The sequence below is a fragment of the Cheilinus undulatus genome, linkage group 7 (assembly GCF_018320785.1).
Source record: "Cheilinus undulatus linkage group 7, ASM1832078v1, whole genome shotgun sequence".
NCBI classification, from domain to species: domain Eukaryota; kingdom Metazoa; phylum Chordata; class Actinopteri; order Labriformes; family Labridae; genus Cheilinus; species Cheilinus undulatus.
The window spans coordinates 32,423,397-32,440,987 of NC_054871.1; the positions used below are offsets into that span (position 1 = coordinate 32,423,397).

General features: G+C 38.4%; 2 protein-coding genes and 1 long non-coding RNA gene across 5 annotated transcripts in view; 2 read left to right on the forward strand and 1 right to left on the reverse strand.

The window, feature by feature from the left end:
* dot1l (DOT1-like histone H3K79 methyltransferase) overlaps positions 1 to 4,401 on the forward strand; it is a 41,713-nt gene extending 37,312 nt beyond the window's left edge. For all 3 annotated transcript variants that reach the window (XM_041791237.1, XM_041791238.1, XM_041791239.1), the window contains one exon: positions 473 to 4,401. Coding sequence is in view for 1 of the 3 variants with exons in the window: in XM_041791238.1 (XP_041647172.1) it covers positions 473 to 480 (8 nt within the window). In the remaining 2 variants the exon portion in view is untranslated. The remainder of the gene's footprint in view (positions 1 to 472) is intronic.
* Positions 4,402 to 8,962: 4,561 nt separating this feature from the next.
* Positions 8,963 to 12,490, forward strand: amh (anti-Mullerian hormone). The gene is made up of 7 exons (XM_041791031.1): positions 8,963 to 9,146; positions 9,321 to 9,611; positions 9,688 to 9,857; positions 9,948 to 10,059; positions 10,136 to 10,235; positions 10,322 to 10,737; positions 12,082 to 12,490. The coding sequence occupies exons 1-7, from the start codon at positions 9,050 to 9,052 to the stop codon at positions 12,480 to 12,482; spliced, it is 1,587 nt and encodes a 528-aa protein (XP_041646965.1). The 5' UTR covers positions 8,963 to 9,049; the 3' UTR covers positions 12,483 to 12,490.
* Positions 12,491 to 12,591: 101 nt separating this feature from the next.
* On the reverse strand, positions 12,592 to 15,827 carry LOC121512051. The gene is made up of 5 exons (XR_005992087.1): positions 15,694 to 15,827; positions 15,405 to 15,466; positions 15,196 to 15,330; positions 14,952 to 15,028; positions 12,592 to 13,070 (listed from the first exon to the last, which is right to left on the reverse strand). It is a non-coding gene; the product is annotated as an uncharacterized LOC121512051 (long non-coding RNA).
* Positions 15,828 to 17,591: the final 1,764 nt, after the last annotated feature.

Here is a 17,591-nt window from a genome sequence, read left to right on the forward strand (position 1 = left end):
CAGTCACTTGTTTTACATTACATATTTTTATTCAGTTGTCATGACTTTGTAGCAATCTGTTTTCCCTGTGACATTAAATGGGCTTTTGTATTTTTTTTTTTTTTTGTCAAAAAGGGGAAATTAAATTGCCCATCATTGATTTATAAAACATTAAAAAAAGAATAAAACATCTCTTTGCAGAGTCGCTGTGTGTTGTTTTCAATCAAACTGAGAAGGACATTGAAATGGTTGTACTCTTAAGTACAATAATTCATATAAAATTTACAACATCAGTCAAAATAATAGCCATTACATATTTTCTCATAATGGTTCAGCCCTTGTTTAATCTAATATTGTGTTGGTTTTAATATAGAATGTGTTATTCCCTGTGTTTGTTGAAAAATACACAAGATGAAGAACATTTTAAAAAATGCAAAATTGAATAAAGTTTCATTCAGCCCTAATGAATTGTTTTCTCTCTTTGATGTTTCAGGTAATTGATGAAAACTACCTCAACATTAAATAAACTATGCAAATGTCCAGGTGTGGACCAGGGCACTCTCCTCGCTCACTGGTGCTTCAAAATGTCTCTGCTGCCCAACTGCCTCCAAGACCGGCCTCTGTACTGGGAACTCTGACACACACACATTAACACACACAAAAATGCCACCACTATCCTCACGTTGAGCAGAGTTCACTTTGTTTTGGTCATGCTTCTGTGTGACGTGGTGAAAAATCAGACCCCACTGCACTTAATAATCAAGATGTCTTGTTTAACATAAAGGTGCTCGACGCTGCAATAGCTGACTAGTTTTAACATAGTCTCTATCATAGCAGCAGATGTTTAACACAACAAATGTTAACATTTCACATTAGATTGAAGCACAAGTCCCATGTTTTGAGCTTCATCTCATCATGTCAGCCTCAAACTCACACAGACAACCATTTCACTGAACTCTGCTCAGATGTCATGCAGTTTGATGCCTCTGCATGTGCGCCCTCTCTCTCTTCCTTCTGTTATATCCAATATGTGATTTGTTGTGATGATGAAATATGAATCAAGATGAGGATAGTTTGGTTTCTTGTCACACTGGAAAGTAGGTCACAGTTAATCATGAAGCAGAAGATGTACAAGTCCCAGCTGGTTAATTGACACCCCTTTGAAAGCTTTACTTTTTTTAGGATTTTAATCCATGACTCCCTTTTCAATCCTGTTACTTCAAAACAAAGTAATAATAATAATTATTATTAATAATTTAAAATTTAGCTGTTGCAGCTTCCCTGTTCGGCAAAAACAAAGTCCAGTTTCCTTTCTTTGCAACTGATGTGAAACCAGTTAAGCCTGCGTTTTGAGTGATAGTGTGAACAATTATGATTTCCTGGTGTGCTTCAGTGTTTCTTATCTAATATCACATATTTAAAATATTAGTGAAAGTTTCCATTTCTGCTTCAAAAAGGAGCAACCACTCATACTTTTCTGAATGAATCATAGATTAAATAATTACTGTCTTTAAATCAGCACACAATATTTTTTACATTTTGAACAAGCAACATTCAGAGGGCGCTAACAAAACAAAGCAAAGACGAGTACATCTTCTTGTATTAAAACCCATGAAATCCATGAAATGAAACGGTGCTTTGTGTAGACATCATCAGCCGCTCTTTAGTGGAGACAAAGTGTTTCTTCTAACACTTTTGGTATCTTTGTTTCGTGCTTTAGTGAAGCTGAATCCAGGTAAAAACAATTTCAGTAAAACGACAGAAAAATCCTTCTCCTTTTTCTATTTATTAATCAACACTACCATGTGGGAGACTCTTACAGCAGGAATTTTTAACCCTTCTTAAGCTAAACTTGTCTTTGTATTTATCTCTGCTGTGGGAAGTGCAGGTTTAATAAGACTCGAATATTGACACACGTGTGAAATGATACTGCATTCAGCTCAGACACACTCATGCATTCAGCTCCTCACACTGAGAAACAACCACCCATGACCACATGAAACTACTGGACTCTTCACACCTTTTTTTGTTTGCTTTTTTAATGTCTTATTTGTTTTTGTAAACAATGTTTGTACTGTGAATGTGATCCATTCTCTGTATAGTTGTGTATATTTTTAGATTATTATATTTATGCTGTCAGTCTCTTCATTTGCCTTGTCGTTTGTTTTTCTCTTTATTTTTGTTATAAATCCTGAAATGTGTCGACATTGTAGAATGCAATAGTGTGTGTACTTGACTCACAGTCTGAAAACAATGGTGCTACATTTGGACTGTTCCTGATCTTATTTATTCTGCCGTGAAAACATCCGATACAAATTGAATACTTGGTGCTGTACACAGGGACGTTTTTAAAGCTGTTTTTTGGCATTTCTGTTCCTCATATTTAAACTGTCTGGTTCTCTGAATGCCTACTGTACACCTGTAGACTCCACCTTTAGCTGAAACTACTCTGCAACAGCTGGCGCCGTGTGAGCGAACAGCTTGGGCATGTTTCTCACATGGTGTAAACTTCTGTTAGTGAACAAGACACACTGTTTCTGTACATAATGTTTTGTTTTCCCCTTTTATGTCTCTCCATCATAAACAGAAAGGTATATTAATGTATCTATATACAGTCTATATATATGAGTATATCTATTAGTGAAATGAGATGTTTGGTGCTGGCATTGTGACCTTAAACTCAGCCTGTTAAACAGGAGGCTCGAAGCCAAGGAGCAACAGATGGTGCCTGCAACAACACGGTGACACAGCTTCACCTGAGCCCTTGTGGCACCCACAGGAGGCTCGACTAAAACCATCATCGCTTATATTGGATGTTTCTTTTGTTTTTTATATCAACCCAGATTCTTCAGGAAAAATGGTGCTTCTGTTTCCAAACAATCGCAATTCCAATTTCTCAAACTGGTGCATACACAACTAAGTGTGAGCCTCTCACACACAGTTTGTCTTTAAATGTCTTAATGACTAGCCCCTCTACCTTTTAATGTGTGGATTTGTTTATTTGCAAAAAGTTAAAACACTCTTAATAGAGTGTATGCGAGCAGCCAAGCTTCCTTTTTTTCCCCTCCCTCATAGTGGGAACACACTTCAGCTCAAAGTGTACACACTTTGTTTCTCCACTAGTGGGGTTATATCTGAGAGAAGGGAAGATTAGACTATTAATGAAAGCTTTATTGTCCTGTCCTGTGCACTCACTCTGCAGACAGACAGGTGGTTTTCACCTGCGAGTGTCAAGGTGAAAGCGGTCCTTTTAGATCAGAATTAGAGACTGTTTGTTACCAGCACTGAGAGCTCTTTTTTTGTAATTATTGTTAATGCTGTTATGATTTTCTTACTCTTGGTGTTTGATATGACTGCAGTTCCATGTTGAGCTTTTAAATGTCTTCGGATTCCTGTCAGTTTTTAATACTACTCGTCAGACAGACAGCACGGTGCTCTCCTACACTTAAAACAAGGAAATTGCAGCTATTGATGAATACTACTCTTCTACTGTTGTGCTGCAGGGTTTCATGGGTTAATAACCTTCAACACAAGCTCACCTGGCAGCTTTCTTACGATCTGGTCAAATCTGCATAAGTTTCTCTAATTTGGATTGGCGGCGTTGTGTATGTGCATGTGGGAATAGTTTTTGGGAGGTTTCGTTCATCACAGATTTCAACCAGTTTTTTTTAGCTTCTCGTACAATCAGTCCGGGGGGTGAGGTGCTGTTATTAACGTCCTTGGCGTACAAACATGATTTGAATGAAAGCTTCAATGCAGATCTCCAGTGCGTTCAGTTCTGAGGCATTGTTGTAAATCTGTGAGAGCTGTTTACTCGAATTCCTGCCAAAGGTCTTAACTCAGGAACTTCCCTTGAAATGATGTAAACAACTTTATTTAAACTACTGCTTGTCACAAATGTTTTCACCATTTTGTGGCATTATGAAGTCCCTTTTTTAACCCAACTCAGGACCCCTACATCCCCTCAGAGAGCGAGCGAGTGAGTGAAGGCAAAAAAAAACTTGGCAGCCTTTCATATCTCCCAAGACTATTTCTCACTATCACATACACGCAGCCTGACCAGTGAAATCCAGATTTCTAAAGCTTTATGAGTCAGATTGATCTCGAGAAGCTGTGAAATGGCTCAGACTTTCAGCATCTTCCTCATCTCACAAATGCCTCTGTCTTTATCTGTGTCTAAGAAGGCGGTTCACTGTCCTTTGTGATGATTGCTCCCGCTATCTAAGGAGTAAACTGACACTGGACACGTGTGACCTACCGTTGGTGTATAGCGATCTCTAATGGATGAAGCCAGGGCAGGTTTGAGGTGCAATAACAGCAAACCTACTTTCCAAAAGGCCCTGGGATTTCATGATAAAATTGTTACTGTTTGGTGTTGGTGCTTTTATCCTAAGATGTTATAATGAAACAAATGGAGTTAATGTTTTTTTTTTCTGCGTTTTATGATTATTAATAAAATGTTTCTTATAATATTTGAACTATGCTTGTCTGTACTTTTATTTCTCTTATGATAAAGTTATGGTTATTGTCACTGACATGGATGCCACATTATGTTTACAACTTATTTTTTAGGAATTTAATCGAAGCTCCTGTGAGGAACTTTTTTGGCCCCCATGTGGATAAAGCAGCATTATGAATCTCCACCGACAATTTCCTATAGTGTAACTTGTGTTTTCTGACCGAAAAATAGTTATTTTAAATCGCATTCAACTTTTAAGAGTGGCTTTTTATAGGAGTCTATTTAGCAGTGCTCTTAATAAACCCTGACAGCTACACCACTGCAAAGGGTGCATGCATAGAAAATGGCCATACAAAAAATCATTCCTCTTTCTAATGGTCTTGTTTACTACTTGTGCCAAACAGATGTATCAGTATTAACTCCAGTTTGTTTGTTTGTTATTATTAGCTAAAAAACTAACAAAACAGTGCATTCAGAAAGTATTCAGACCCCTTCCCCTCATTCAGTATTATTTTTTTGTGGCCTTTATGCTATAGTTGAAAAATCATTTATATTTTCATAGATCAACACTTAGTACCCCATCATGAAAAAAGTGAAAACAGAATTTTAGAAATGCTATCCAAATTTATAAGAAATATAAAACATCCCACCTAGACCATTCTCCTAGTTCCTGCTGCTGAAAAAACTCCCCTACTGCATGTTGTTGCCACCATGCTTCACTGTTAGGATGGTCATGGGTAGCTGATGAGTTGTACTTGGTTGGGTGTTTCAGCAGCAGGGACTGGGAGACTGGTCAGGGTAGATGGAAAACTAAACGGAGCAAAACGGTTATCCTCACTGAAAACAGATTCCGCAACTCCCAGAACTTCAGCCTGGGCCATTCACCTTCCAACATAACAATGCCCCTAAACACACAGCCAAGACAACGCAGGATTGGCTTAGAGACAACTCAGTGTCCTAGAGTGACCCAGCCAGAACCCTGATTGAACCCTTTAACCAATTTTAATATCTCACAAAGACAACCCAAGTAAGTACAAAAGACAGTTTCTAAACGATTTTATTTATTAAGGGGGAAAAAATCCAAAACTATCTGGCCCTATGTGAAAAAGTTGCCCCCTGAACCTAATAACTGGTTGTGTCACCCTTGGCAGCAATAACCGAAATCAAGCGTTTGTGATAACTGGTGATGAGTCTTTCACATCACTGTGGAGGAATTTTGGCCCACTCTTCTTCACAGAATTGTTTTAACTCAGCCATATTGGAGGGTCTTGGAGCATGAACTGCCCATTTAAGGACTTACTTGGCCAATTCAAAACCATTTAGTGCCTTTTAAGCCATTCAGAGGTGGAGTTGCTGGTATGTTTCGCGTCTGATGGCTGACAGCTGGATAACTGATGGCCGGACGTTCGCCTTCAGGACTTTCTGGTAGACAGTAGAATTCATTGGTCCGTCAATCACAGCAAGTTGTCGAGGTCCTGAAGCAGCAAAGCAGCCCTGGACCATCACACTGCCACCACCATGTTTATCTGTTGGCATGGTGTCCTTTTAATCAAATGCTTTTATTTTTACACTGGATGTAACGGGCAGCACACCTTCCAAAAAGTTCAGCTCTTGTCTCATCAGTCCACAGAATACTTCTCCAAAAGTCTTTAGGATCATCAGGATGTCTCTTGGCAAATGTGAGACGAGCCTTTGTGTTCTTTTTTTTGTCAGCAGTGGTTTTGGCCTTGGAACTCTCTCATGGATGCCATTTTTGCCCAGTGTCTTTCTTATGGTTGAGTCATGAACTCATGAACTCTGACCTTAACTGAGGCCAGTGAGGCCTGCATGTCTTTGGATGTTGTTCTGGGTTCTTTTGTGACCTCCTGGATGAGTCGTCGTTGCACTCTTGGAGTAATTTTGTTTTGCCACTTTCCTAGTTTTCTCCATTTGTGGATAATGGCTCTGACTGGGTCACTGGAGTCCCAAAGCTTTGGAAATGGCTTTTTAACCTTTTCCAAATGGATAGATTTCAATCACTTTGTTTCTCATTTGTTCTTGAATTTCTTTGGATCCTGGCATGATGTGTTTCTTCTTGAGATCTCATAGCCTACTTCACTTTGACAGTTTCTATTTAAGGGATTTCTTGTTCATCAAATCTGGTGGTAATCAGGCCTGGGTTTGGCCAGTGAAATTGAACTCAGCTTTCCAAGAACTGTGATCAGTTAACTCGTGATTTAACAAGGGGGGTCAATTACTTTTTCACATAGGGCCAGATAGTTTGGGAATTTTTTCCCTTAATAAATAAAATCATTGTTTAGAAACAGCATTTTGTATTTACTTGGGCTGTCTTTGTGAGATATTAAAATTGGTTTGATGATCTGAAAAATGTAAGTGTGATAAATATGCAAAAAAATCATGAATCAGAAAGGGGGCAAATACTTTTTCATGGCACTGTATATATATTCTGAATACTTCTGTCAATGTGACATTTCAGTTTTAATTTTTCATGAATTTGCAAAAGAAATTAAATTCTGTTTCACTGAGAGAAAAAAATAATTAACGCTTGTAGTATCAGGCTGTAACATAAAAAAAGTTGAAAAATGTGGTGTTTGAATACTTCTTAATGCACTGTATATGCAAACATCCGGATAAACTTCAGAGTTACACTAATTTTAAAGGTTTTAGTTTTAATTTGAAGTGGAAGCCCTGATTCCCACGGTAGACAGAAATGACCTCAGCTCATTGTCAGCAAGGAATGGGATGATGTGGTACCTGCCAAAAAAATGTCCTAGAAAACACTTTGTTGAAAACATGTAGCAGAAGTTGGACAATAATGAATAGTGCTTGTCATTCTTTGCTTTATCTCTTGGGATTCATGGCTACCAAACAGCTCGGAGACCTTGACTGTCTGAAAAAACAAGGCAGCAGCTGTGAGAGTAGTAGAGAGAGAGACAGAGTTACATCTTGTGGTTTTCTTTTTCTCTATTTTTTTTTTAGACTGTTTACACTGTTTAGTATGAATGAGAGCAGATACATTGAAAACATTCATTAGTATAACAGCTCTCAGTAGTACTTCACATCATCCAGTGTTCTCATATTTTTCTTTTGAAGGTCATCACATTAAGCCCAGTTTTTGACCTTGTCTGAGAGTCAGTATGAATGATTTCATCATTTTAGAAGGATGCACAGTTTGATAGTAAAATAAAACAGTGAGCTTGCACAAATGAACCCACCTGAAGTGTCACCCTCAGAGAGAACAAAGTCTTATTAGTCACTGTATCTGGACAGGAAATTCTAGTCTGTATCTCTAATGGTGTGTTTCCACCAGTCCAGTTTAGTTTTTTGCCGTCGAGTACACATTTACATTTCCACCATCAAAAGTTAGGAAAGTACCGTCCCACTTTTAGGTACCTTTCTGCCAGCATGCCTAGTGTACCTCTGCAACCCCAGTCCACAGATTGGTCAAAAGACTTATCACTTCCCACTGTGGCAATCCCACACAAAAATAATGGACACACAACATACACCATTTACAGTTTAGAGTTATAGTTACAGTTTGTTTTTTTTTTCCAAATAAAGTCAGTGATTTGCATTTCCCCATGAAAGATTTAGCATTCTTCAATGGATTTCAGGCAGGCTACACAGTCACATTGCTATAATGCCTCATTATTACAGAGCTGATGCTGCTTTCACCAACAGGCTAACGCCCCTACCTCCCAGGTTAATTGTCGATATGTATTGAAACTACACTTTTGAAAATGTTAAATATTTTACAATATGACAGAGCTGCAGTAACTCTAGAAAATCCCTGGTAAGTCTCCTCTGACAAGAACACAGCAGAGAGTCAACCTCATAGCAATGCAGTGATGAAGAATATGTTCTGTGTATCCTTTAGAAACACCTGAAGTCACAAGTGGTAACTCTAAGTCAGTGGATAATTTCACACATGGTGCAAATGCGTTTCAAATTTAAAACAACAAAAAGTCTTGCAGATGAGCTAAGGAATCCCAGCAGGGATCACTGTAAGACAGACAACACATCTATAACACATCTAAACACTATGTCCAAAGGCATTATTAGTCCAAATATCCAAATGTGGCAGTGGTCAGAGCTTAGAGAAGTTGACTCTTTACAAAGTTGAACCAACACTGGTGGATCTACACTGTCAGCTCCAACACTGAACAACATTTCACTCAGAAAAGAGTTAAATTACACTTTGGGAGTTTAACTCAACTCTGAAATGTTTAACTCTGAGATATCAGCACTCCAGTTTTTACTGTTTATGGATGTGGTGTGGAATCATTCTTTCTCTATGTGCTACTGTGTATCTAACCAAAGTGGAAAAGTACAAGAGAATTGTACTCATGTAAAACGTGCTTAGGTTGAAGTAAAAATACTGATTTTAAAAAGAGAATGCTGAGTGTGTTTTCAACCCGGCAAACCACCTTTTCACCCCACTGAGGAATGCACCTTTCTGTACCGGAAACACCTCAAACAGAGTCCACTGTCTGAACCATCAAGGACACATGATCTTCCTTTTCTGGCCCCTTTTACTGAGGAGGGAAGGCGGGAGGATAAAACTCCCATCTTCGTGAGTTTGACCACATAGAAACAATCAGACAGAGAAATATGTTGGTTGTGGATTTGTTCTTCTGTGGAGCCGTGATGCTTTGCTGGACCAGGCTCTGCGTGTCCCTGATCCCACCCTACAACCCCACAACAACAGGTTAGAGAGCACAAAACACCCAAATTCCCATATGCATCATTATTCATATGATTTTAAGCATATGTTTTATAGCTGTGTTTTGTGCATGAGTTGGATTGTTTGCATGCTGCTCCAGCCTCTGGCTCTGTTTCTCAGCTTGCAGAGTAATTTGTTCATTTTCTGATTCATTGACAGGAGATCATCCCACAACAACTGCAGAGTCAGGAGACAATCTGAAAATAAAGCATGCAGCTCACACCTCAATGGCCTCCACAGTTTCTTATCACTCCCCTCACCTTCCACCCTGCTTTGTGGATGATATATTTGCAGCGTTGCGTGAAGGTGTCGGGGAAAGCGAGCTCACAAACCGCACCCTGACCCTGTTTGGAATCTGCCGAGAATCTGACAACACGTCAGCTTTAGTGTTGTTGGAGCTCATGAAAAGAAACCAGGGAAATGGACTGGAAGTTTTGCAACTGTCTGAAGGTAACATAGCTCCTTGTTACATTAATTTCGGTTTGATTCTTTTTAATTTTACAGCATGTTTTGTTTTCTCTATCAGGACTTTTGTCAGAGGGAGATGAGAGTCAAGCATTCGAGTTGACATTTGACCTCCCACACTCTCAGATGCTGAAGCGGAACCCTGTATTGCTCTTAGCTTTCAAAAGACCCTTCACAGAAGAAAACCTGGACATTACTTTCACAAGCCGTGCACTGCATCCTCACACACAGGTAAATAAAGACTAATTTTGAGTATTTTATCATTTATAACTGCCCTGAAGTTCCTTAACTGAGCTATTTTTGTTCTGTTGCTTTTTCTAGCCTGTGTGCATTTCAGGAGAAACACAATACATAATGCTGGCAGGAAAAGAATCCAAGGGCAAAGTCCACCACAAATGGAGGGTTTCTGCCGTGCCAAATGCCCCTGATATGAGTAAGATTTAATATGAGTAACATGGAGAGTTATTTCTTGTAAATGTGCCCTACTTACATGTTTCCTCTTTTTGCAGAGCAACAAATGAAAGATTTTCTCAACGGACTAAAATCAGGAAGTAACATCAGCATGACTCCGCTTCTGCTTTTCTCAGGAGAAAGAGGAACTGATACAAGGTTGGCTTTTTTGTTCTTTATAGTTGACACTTTACGATGATTAACATCAGAGTAGTGGTTAGTAAGACATTTCTTTTCTTTTTTAGATATTCACACTTTTCAGGTACATCCACAACATCCCTCTTCCTCTGTGAGATGCGGCGGTTTCTGAGTGACATCCTACCCCAGAGCCATCCCTCCCATCCACTCCAGCTGGACTCCCTACAGTCCCTGCCCCCCCTGACACTCGGCCTGTCCTCCAGTGAGACCCTGCTGGCAGCGCTGATTAACTCCTCTGCCCTTACTGTTTTCTCTTACTCCAGCTGGAGCTCCAGGTTTCAGGTGCGTCCCAAAGAGCTGTCCATGTCTCCTGCCCTTCTGGAGGAGGTCAGGCAGAGGTTGGAGCAGACGGTGGAGCAGATATCAGCAGTGATAAGGGAGGAGGATGTGGGTCAGAGAGCTGCAGAGAGGCTGGAAAGACTCAAAGAACTCAGTGTGTTTCCAAAGAAGGAACCAGCAGCAGGTGATGAGTGGCCAAAAAAACATTGTCTCATAAAGCAGTTTCCTTTTTTTTGTTTTTTCTCTGACTCACACCAAAAGCACTGTTAACTCTTATCCCCTTAAATGACAGTCCTAATGTTTCAGAGGTGAATGTTATTTCACTATTACCTTTATAAAGTCAATAATACTACAAATTTAAGACAATCAGTCTTACCAACTGAAGTGGAAGAAGGTGTATGCTCTTGGCTACCACTTACTTAAGGCTAATATGGCCCTGCGCAGACTGTTACTGTTGAACGCCATCTCTGTCAGAACAGAAGTGCAGCAGTTTGCCTGTAGATTGTGTTTCTAGTTATAGATTTTTTTAAAAATTCAGCTTTATTCATAAATATGGTCCAATAGTTACATGAATGAAATAACTGCATTGAAAACATACTGGACTGGGAAGCATTTCATTAATAAACTATGTACCAACCAGTTTTAGTAGTGGATATGAGGGGTGACTTGCTTTAGCTAGAGCTGACATAGCTATGCTAGTTAGTTAATGTTCCTACATTGTAGTACACTACGATGTAGCTACAAAAGCTCAGGTAATGCAAGCTTTAGCAAATGCAGCAAAAGCTATGAAAGCTGATGACAACTACCTAGCTTATGTAATGAACGTTAGCTTTGTGTGCTTTGGCTTTAGCTATGTAGCTTTGTCATCTACATAGCTAATGCAGCTAAAGGATGTTGTTTTAATGAGGTTTAATAGGTCCGTTTTATAACTTTTGACTTTTGGTGTCCTAACTCTTACCTCAACCCTTAACAGAACCTAACTGAAAATTTAATCTGATTTTATTTTGAAAGTTTTAATGCGTATTTCCATTCTGACAGACGAAGTAACTCACAGTAACAGTCTGTGAGAAGGGGCGTATGAGATCTACGGTTTCTTTGAGCTAATGGTTTTATTATTTTATCAAATAGGAGGCTTTTACTATGTTTACTACTTTTCCACAAGCTACCGTTACAATTTCATTTGTCAACTTCTAGCTATTATAGCCAAAGTCCTACCTATCATAACCATTTGCTATTAAGGCACTCTATCCCTTAGCTAACCACATAGTTTTTCCTAGTATTTCAACTGTTTACTGTTTGATTTAAGCAAACCTTTTCATTTTCAATAAATTTAGCTCATTTAACCATTTGTTATATCTGTAAATTGCACTTGTTTAGCCTATCAGTTAGCTTAGTGTATTATTTCAGTTGGCCTGCCTGTTTATTTTTGGGGGTAATGGTTTCAACATTTTATCAAACAAAGGGCAAAATGTCTCTGGTTAATGACCCCAATGATATATTTAACTGTTTATTTTTCCTCTCTGCTCAGGAGAAAGCCAGTACTGTGCATTTCTTTTGCTGAAGGCCTTACAGACGGTGGCTCGTGCACTTGAAGTGGAGAAAAGGCTGCGAGCTGCCAGGGCTGGTAACTCGATGGGTGGCTCCGTCTGTGCGCTGAGGAGCCTCACTGTGTCCCTTGAAAGGACTCTTGTTGGTCCAAACACTGCAAACATCAACAACTGCCATGGCTCCTGTGCTTTTCCCCTCGTCAACACCAACAACCACGCCGTCCTGCTAAACTTTCACATTGAGAGTGGGAATGTGGAGGAGCGGGCACCATGCTGTGTGCCTGTGGCTTATGAACATCTGGAGGTGGTAGACCTGAACCAACATGGGACTTACCTGTCCATCAAGCCAGATGTGGTAGCAAAAGAGTGTGGCTGTCGCTAAAGCAGCTTCCATTTCTGTCTTAAAAAGTCAATGATCAGTGTCTGTTTGGTGGAGGAAACTTTCATTTCATTCTTGCTCTGATATCATTTATTTATTCACACAGTTCGCATGCTATTAAATGCACATGTTTATTCACAGAGGTTGCTTTAAGCTCCATATTTTACACAGAAAGACAATGTATTATTTGCAGTATACACACAAGGCGCAGTGTTCTACACACTAAGAAATTATCATTTAATAAAACCAAGATAATTCTACCATTAGATATGTTGACAATTTGTTTTATCATTTTATTCTGTTTACAAAAAAAAATGTCTTTTCTTTATCCAATAATTATTGTGATTTTAAAAACTGATTATAAGTAATATTCTGCACCCATATATTATTAAATACAAAGTGTATTGGAGACTGTATTCCTTATTCACAAACCAGTTGCTGTTGTCATCTGTTATTGTCCTTCATACAGCTGCATCACTCTTTAATTTTGGGTTTCAGGACAACTTTACTGCTCATTGGCTTTTTTCTTCTCCGTATCGCTCCAACTTCTTCAGATCCCCACCACCACATGAAACTGTCCCATAAGGAAATCTAGAGGTGGAAAGCAAGATTCATGCCAGTTCAGCAGATATATTGCTCAGGTAAATTTACTATACTATTACTCTGAATAAGAAAAGATATGAATAATGTCATAACTTTGCATGTTTATTGGACATTTGTACACTTTTATATGGAAACTTGTGGACTAGAATTTACAGCATGGTCTTTTTATAAATATAAGCAATATTGAGGAACTAATTTGATCATTTTCATTAGTACTACAGTAAATCTGTAAGTCTGACATTGTAGTGACTATGTCTTTTTAAAGTAAAACACATCTGCAGCTAAACTATCACCAAAAATACATGCATGGCTTAAGGATTTTATAAGCTTTTATAAAAACTGGTTGAATGCTCAATGATAATTGTGACCCTGGTCTTGTAAAATATGACAGACTACATTAGCATGACAGCACAATGAAGGAGTATTGCTATATTTGTCTATAGCACAATACATGCAATAAGCAGGCCTATGCTCAACTGATTAACACTGATTAAGGCTTTGAGAACTGCTCATCAACAGCTGTGATCCCTGATATATTCAACCCTTCATCCAGCTCACCATCTCCACCCAAGTTTGTGTGTTAAATGACAAGATTTGTGCATGAGTGAGACATTTTCCTGGCTGAAGTTTTGCACTAAAAGCCTAACAATCTTAATGGTAAAAATAAAAGATAATTAAAATTGATGTTGTAAAAAAAAAGTATCCCTGTGGTGCCAGTAACACTGAGATAAAGCCCAGTAATAAAGGTAGATGGTATTACCAGGAATCCTCTTTATAGAGAAGATTTATAATCTCACAAATCAACCTATATTCCATTAAACTCTGATAGTTTGATGGACTTTATTAAGCAAAAGGGCTCCTAACTAGTAAAAGTAATTAAACTGCAAAAAAAACTGAGGTTAGAGTTAAGGAACTACCAGCCAAATAGATGGATACTTCAAGGTCTTTTTGTCCAGACTTTCTCCTAATCTCCTTGAGCCTGATGATGAAGGCAGCGTTCCTACACTCTTTGAAGATCTAATTTAAAACTTTTAAAGACCTTTTTAAGACCTGGACTGAGTAAAAATAATACCACCTTTTGCATGGAAAAAAATTAAAGGGATTTCTTCTGAATTTTCAGAATTAATGCAGTGTTTATGAAAAGTCAAATGGTAGAGGAAAAAGATGCTTTCTGGTCATAAATCCCCAAATTTGATGATTTATGGCACATTCAATGCCTCTATTGTATCAATATATCATATAGCGATATTTCTAACAGATTTTAAAAGGTATGCTGAGCTGAATCCAAACAGTTTAACTGTTGAAAAGAAGAATAACATCTTTGTCAGGGAGGACCTATCAAAATAAGGCGTAGCTGCACAAAGATTTAGGTGAGCAGCTAGGTAACACAGAGGTTAGAGAACTGGACTAGTTGTTTCACGGGAGTACAGGGCAGATATAATCAAAGTGAGTAATATAAAATCAGAGAGGGGTATGTGGCCTCCACAGGAAATTTTGAGCATCCAATACTTTATTCCCTGCATTTGTATGAATATTTATGAAACTGTCTGTGCTGGACATCCAGTTAAAAAAATCTGAGAACACAAAAAATGATAATTAAATTCAGGTTAATTTAGCAAAAAAAGTTTAAAAAAAATTGGATAAAGACAGGTATTTAAGACTTTTTAAAGATTTCCAGGAATCTTGGAATAGGTTTGGCACCTTGATGCACATCGATTTATTGCCAGGCACATGAAAAATGCGTCCCTTGTTTTGAGTCACCAGATAAGTTTGAATACAAGAGAGCTTCACAAAATTAAAGGCAAATTTTACTGACTCAATATAGAAACTTAAAAAGAGTCCTGCAAGTATTACTGAGACAGATGGTACCTGAGTTATTGATCCATCCTGCACACTTCCAATGAAAGACCTTATACCCGTCTCTTCAACAAAAGCATCCATAGCATCTAGTAAACAGAAGAAATAATGACCATGAACATCTTTTGACTTGTGAGGTATTGAAAATGAGAAAATGTTAAAGGCAGAAGTACGGCACTGTATCTGTGTTCTTCATGTCCTTAACATAAACATTTTATTAATTATTTTCACAAAAGAGATTCATGTCAGTACTCACCATGCAGCTCATTAACCCCCGAGCTCACAAGCAGTACCACCAGTGCCAGAACTATACAGCGGTTCATAGTGAATCCCTTCCATGGATTTGGGACGTCACTCAGATTTTCAATGGACAGAATTCGTTCATAAGACACTGTAAGTGGAAACAGACGAGTCAGATGCATGCCTTTAAACTCACTTACATGTTTCTTTATGATAATGTCTTACTTTTCTTCTTCTTTAAGACATTTATTCTTTGGCTTCAAAAGTGCTGTAGGTAATGGTTGGATCTGAAATAAAGCCGTAAATTAGGATTAATATCTTTATTCTATGCATGAAAAACAACTGAAAATCATTTCAAAGCAAATGCCCTGCCATGTAGCCTTTCAGACTGTAGGCTTCTGTAAGTCAGAATAGACTTGCTAAATGCTGCAGCTTAAAATAGTCACCTGCAGCTGGTTGAAAAAGGCAGCTATGGTTTAACGTATTTAAAGGAACAATGCACAGACAAACTTACCTGATCTGTCTTGTCACTTGTATCCCTCCACTATCATAAAGGTTAATGTGGTGAGTCGACTGAGGTTTCTGCTCTGCAGTGGTCACAGTCGGTGTTATAAACACCATGCACCATGCTCCTTCTCTTTGACTGACAGGCACAGATGGACGATGTAAAAAAAAGTGTCATAATGTATCTGCTTCCCAGTAAGCAATCAGATAAGCTAAAGATGCAAGTATTTATGAGTTTCTTTTGAATAGAATAATAAAACCTTGACAATTAATTAAGCTACACTGCTTGGAAGAAAAAAATAAATAATATTGAGTACAAGTGTGTATAAAGTAACATTCTGAAATCTAATAGAAAGTAAAAAAGGAAATATAATTTAGTTTACTGTATACAGAGACAAAAGTTAATCATAACGTACAATTGGTGAATGCCATAGTCTGTGTTTATGCCACATTTATTTATTATTTAGCCCATGTTATCAGTAAAGACATGAGAATTCAGATGAAAATGTCTTTTTAATTCTCAAAGGATTTTTCACATTCAGCTATTTTTTTCTTTTACTTTGGGTTCATTTCATTAACAAATGACATTTTCATTTTCATTTTGGTTAATTTATCTGTACATTTTACATTAAGGTTATGTAGCCAATGTTCATAATTTAGCTGATGGCTGATACTATAACTCAGACATCAATTTACACCCCAAAACTTTCAAAATTCAAAACTTGTCAAACAAACAAAATAAAAAAACAGAATATATGAGAGTGTTTAAGAAATGTAAGATAAAACATTGACATAAAAGATAGAGTCATAGAAAAAATGTAAAATAAATGATAATATCAAAATGAGTATGACGATTCTTTTATCAAGGTAGCCTAAGAAAATCTTTGATGCACCTCCTAGAGGTGCCTGGACCCCAGATTGGGAACAACTGGTCCAGGTTATATGAATACATTGCACTTTATTTATCTATTACAAATGTAGCACAGAAAGTAGGGAAATGTGTGTTTGGTAGATTAATTTGTTGTTGTAACAATGCTTCTTGGCAATAAATCTTACACTACATTTTTAAGGAACATTCATTTGTGGGATGAGCAGCAGAGCTAAGTATGTGGGTTGAAAAAAAGATGAAAAATTAGTCAAATCTTCTCTGCCAAAGCCGAATTGCTTATGCTGCTGTGACTTTTGATTTGAGCTTCTGGCACACACAGGTGCCTGATTGCACCTGCATGGGCCCTGCTACAGAGGTCAGTAGGAGTCTGCTCCAAGAATCAGCATGCCTTGTTGGACTGATCTGGATAGGGCCTGTGTGAAAGGGCAACTTCAACCTGGTGTTCTACAGAACCAAGCTGTGGTATTATTTGGAGGGAGCCCTAGTACCATCTCCAGACTGAAGGCCAACTTCCCCATAACAGGAGATGTCAGAGACAAGCAGCAAAGTGGGTGTCTCAAGAAGACGACACATCAAGAAGATCATTTCCTCACCCTGTCAGCACTTAGGAACTGTAGACTGTCTTCTACAGACTTGCAGTCAAGGTTTGTAGGACAATATAGCAGATGGCTCTCTACCCAGACAATTAGGGACAGACTGCAAACAGCCAATCTCCAGTCTCATAAGGCTGCCAGGAGGCCTGCCATGACTGCCCTTTTCCATCAAGCCAGTTTGCACTGGTGTTGGCAACACATGCACTGGAACCTGAACATGTGGAGGAATGTTATGTTGAGCAATGACTTCAGATTCTGCCAATGGCCGGTCAATCATAGGGTCAAAGTGTGGAGAAGACGTGGAGAACACTATGCAGATTGCTGCACTAACAGAATATTACCTTCAATTGAGGCAGTGTGATGGTGTGGGGTGGCATTTCCTTTACCAGAAAAACAAGGCTTGTCATCATTGGAAGCAATCTCAAT

Bases quoted from the DNA above. Each gene is read 5' to 3' on its own strand.
- amh (XM_041791031.1), top strand. From the start codon at position 9,050: ATGTTGGTTGTGGATTTGTTCTTCTGTGGAGCCGTGATGCTTTGCTGG. The intron at 10,060-10,135 runs GTAAGATTTAAT...CTCTTTTTGCAG, and splicing joins GCCAAATGCCCCTGATATGA to AGCAACAAATGAAAGATTTT. The intron at 10,738-12,081 runs GTGATGAGTGGC...CTCTCTGCTCAG, and splicing joins AAAGAAGGAACCAGCAGCAG to GAGAAAGCCAGTACTGTGCA.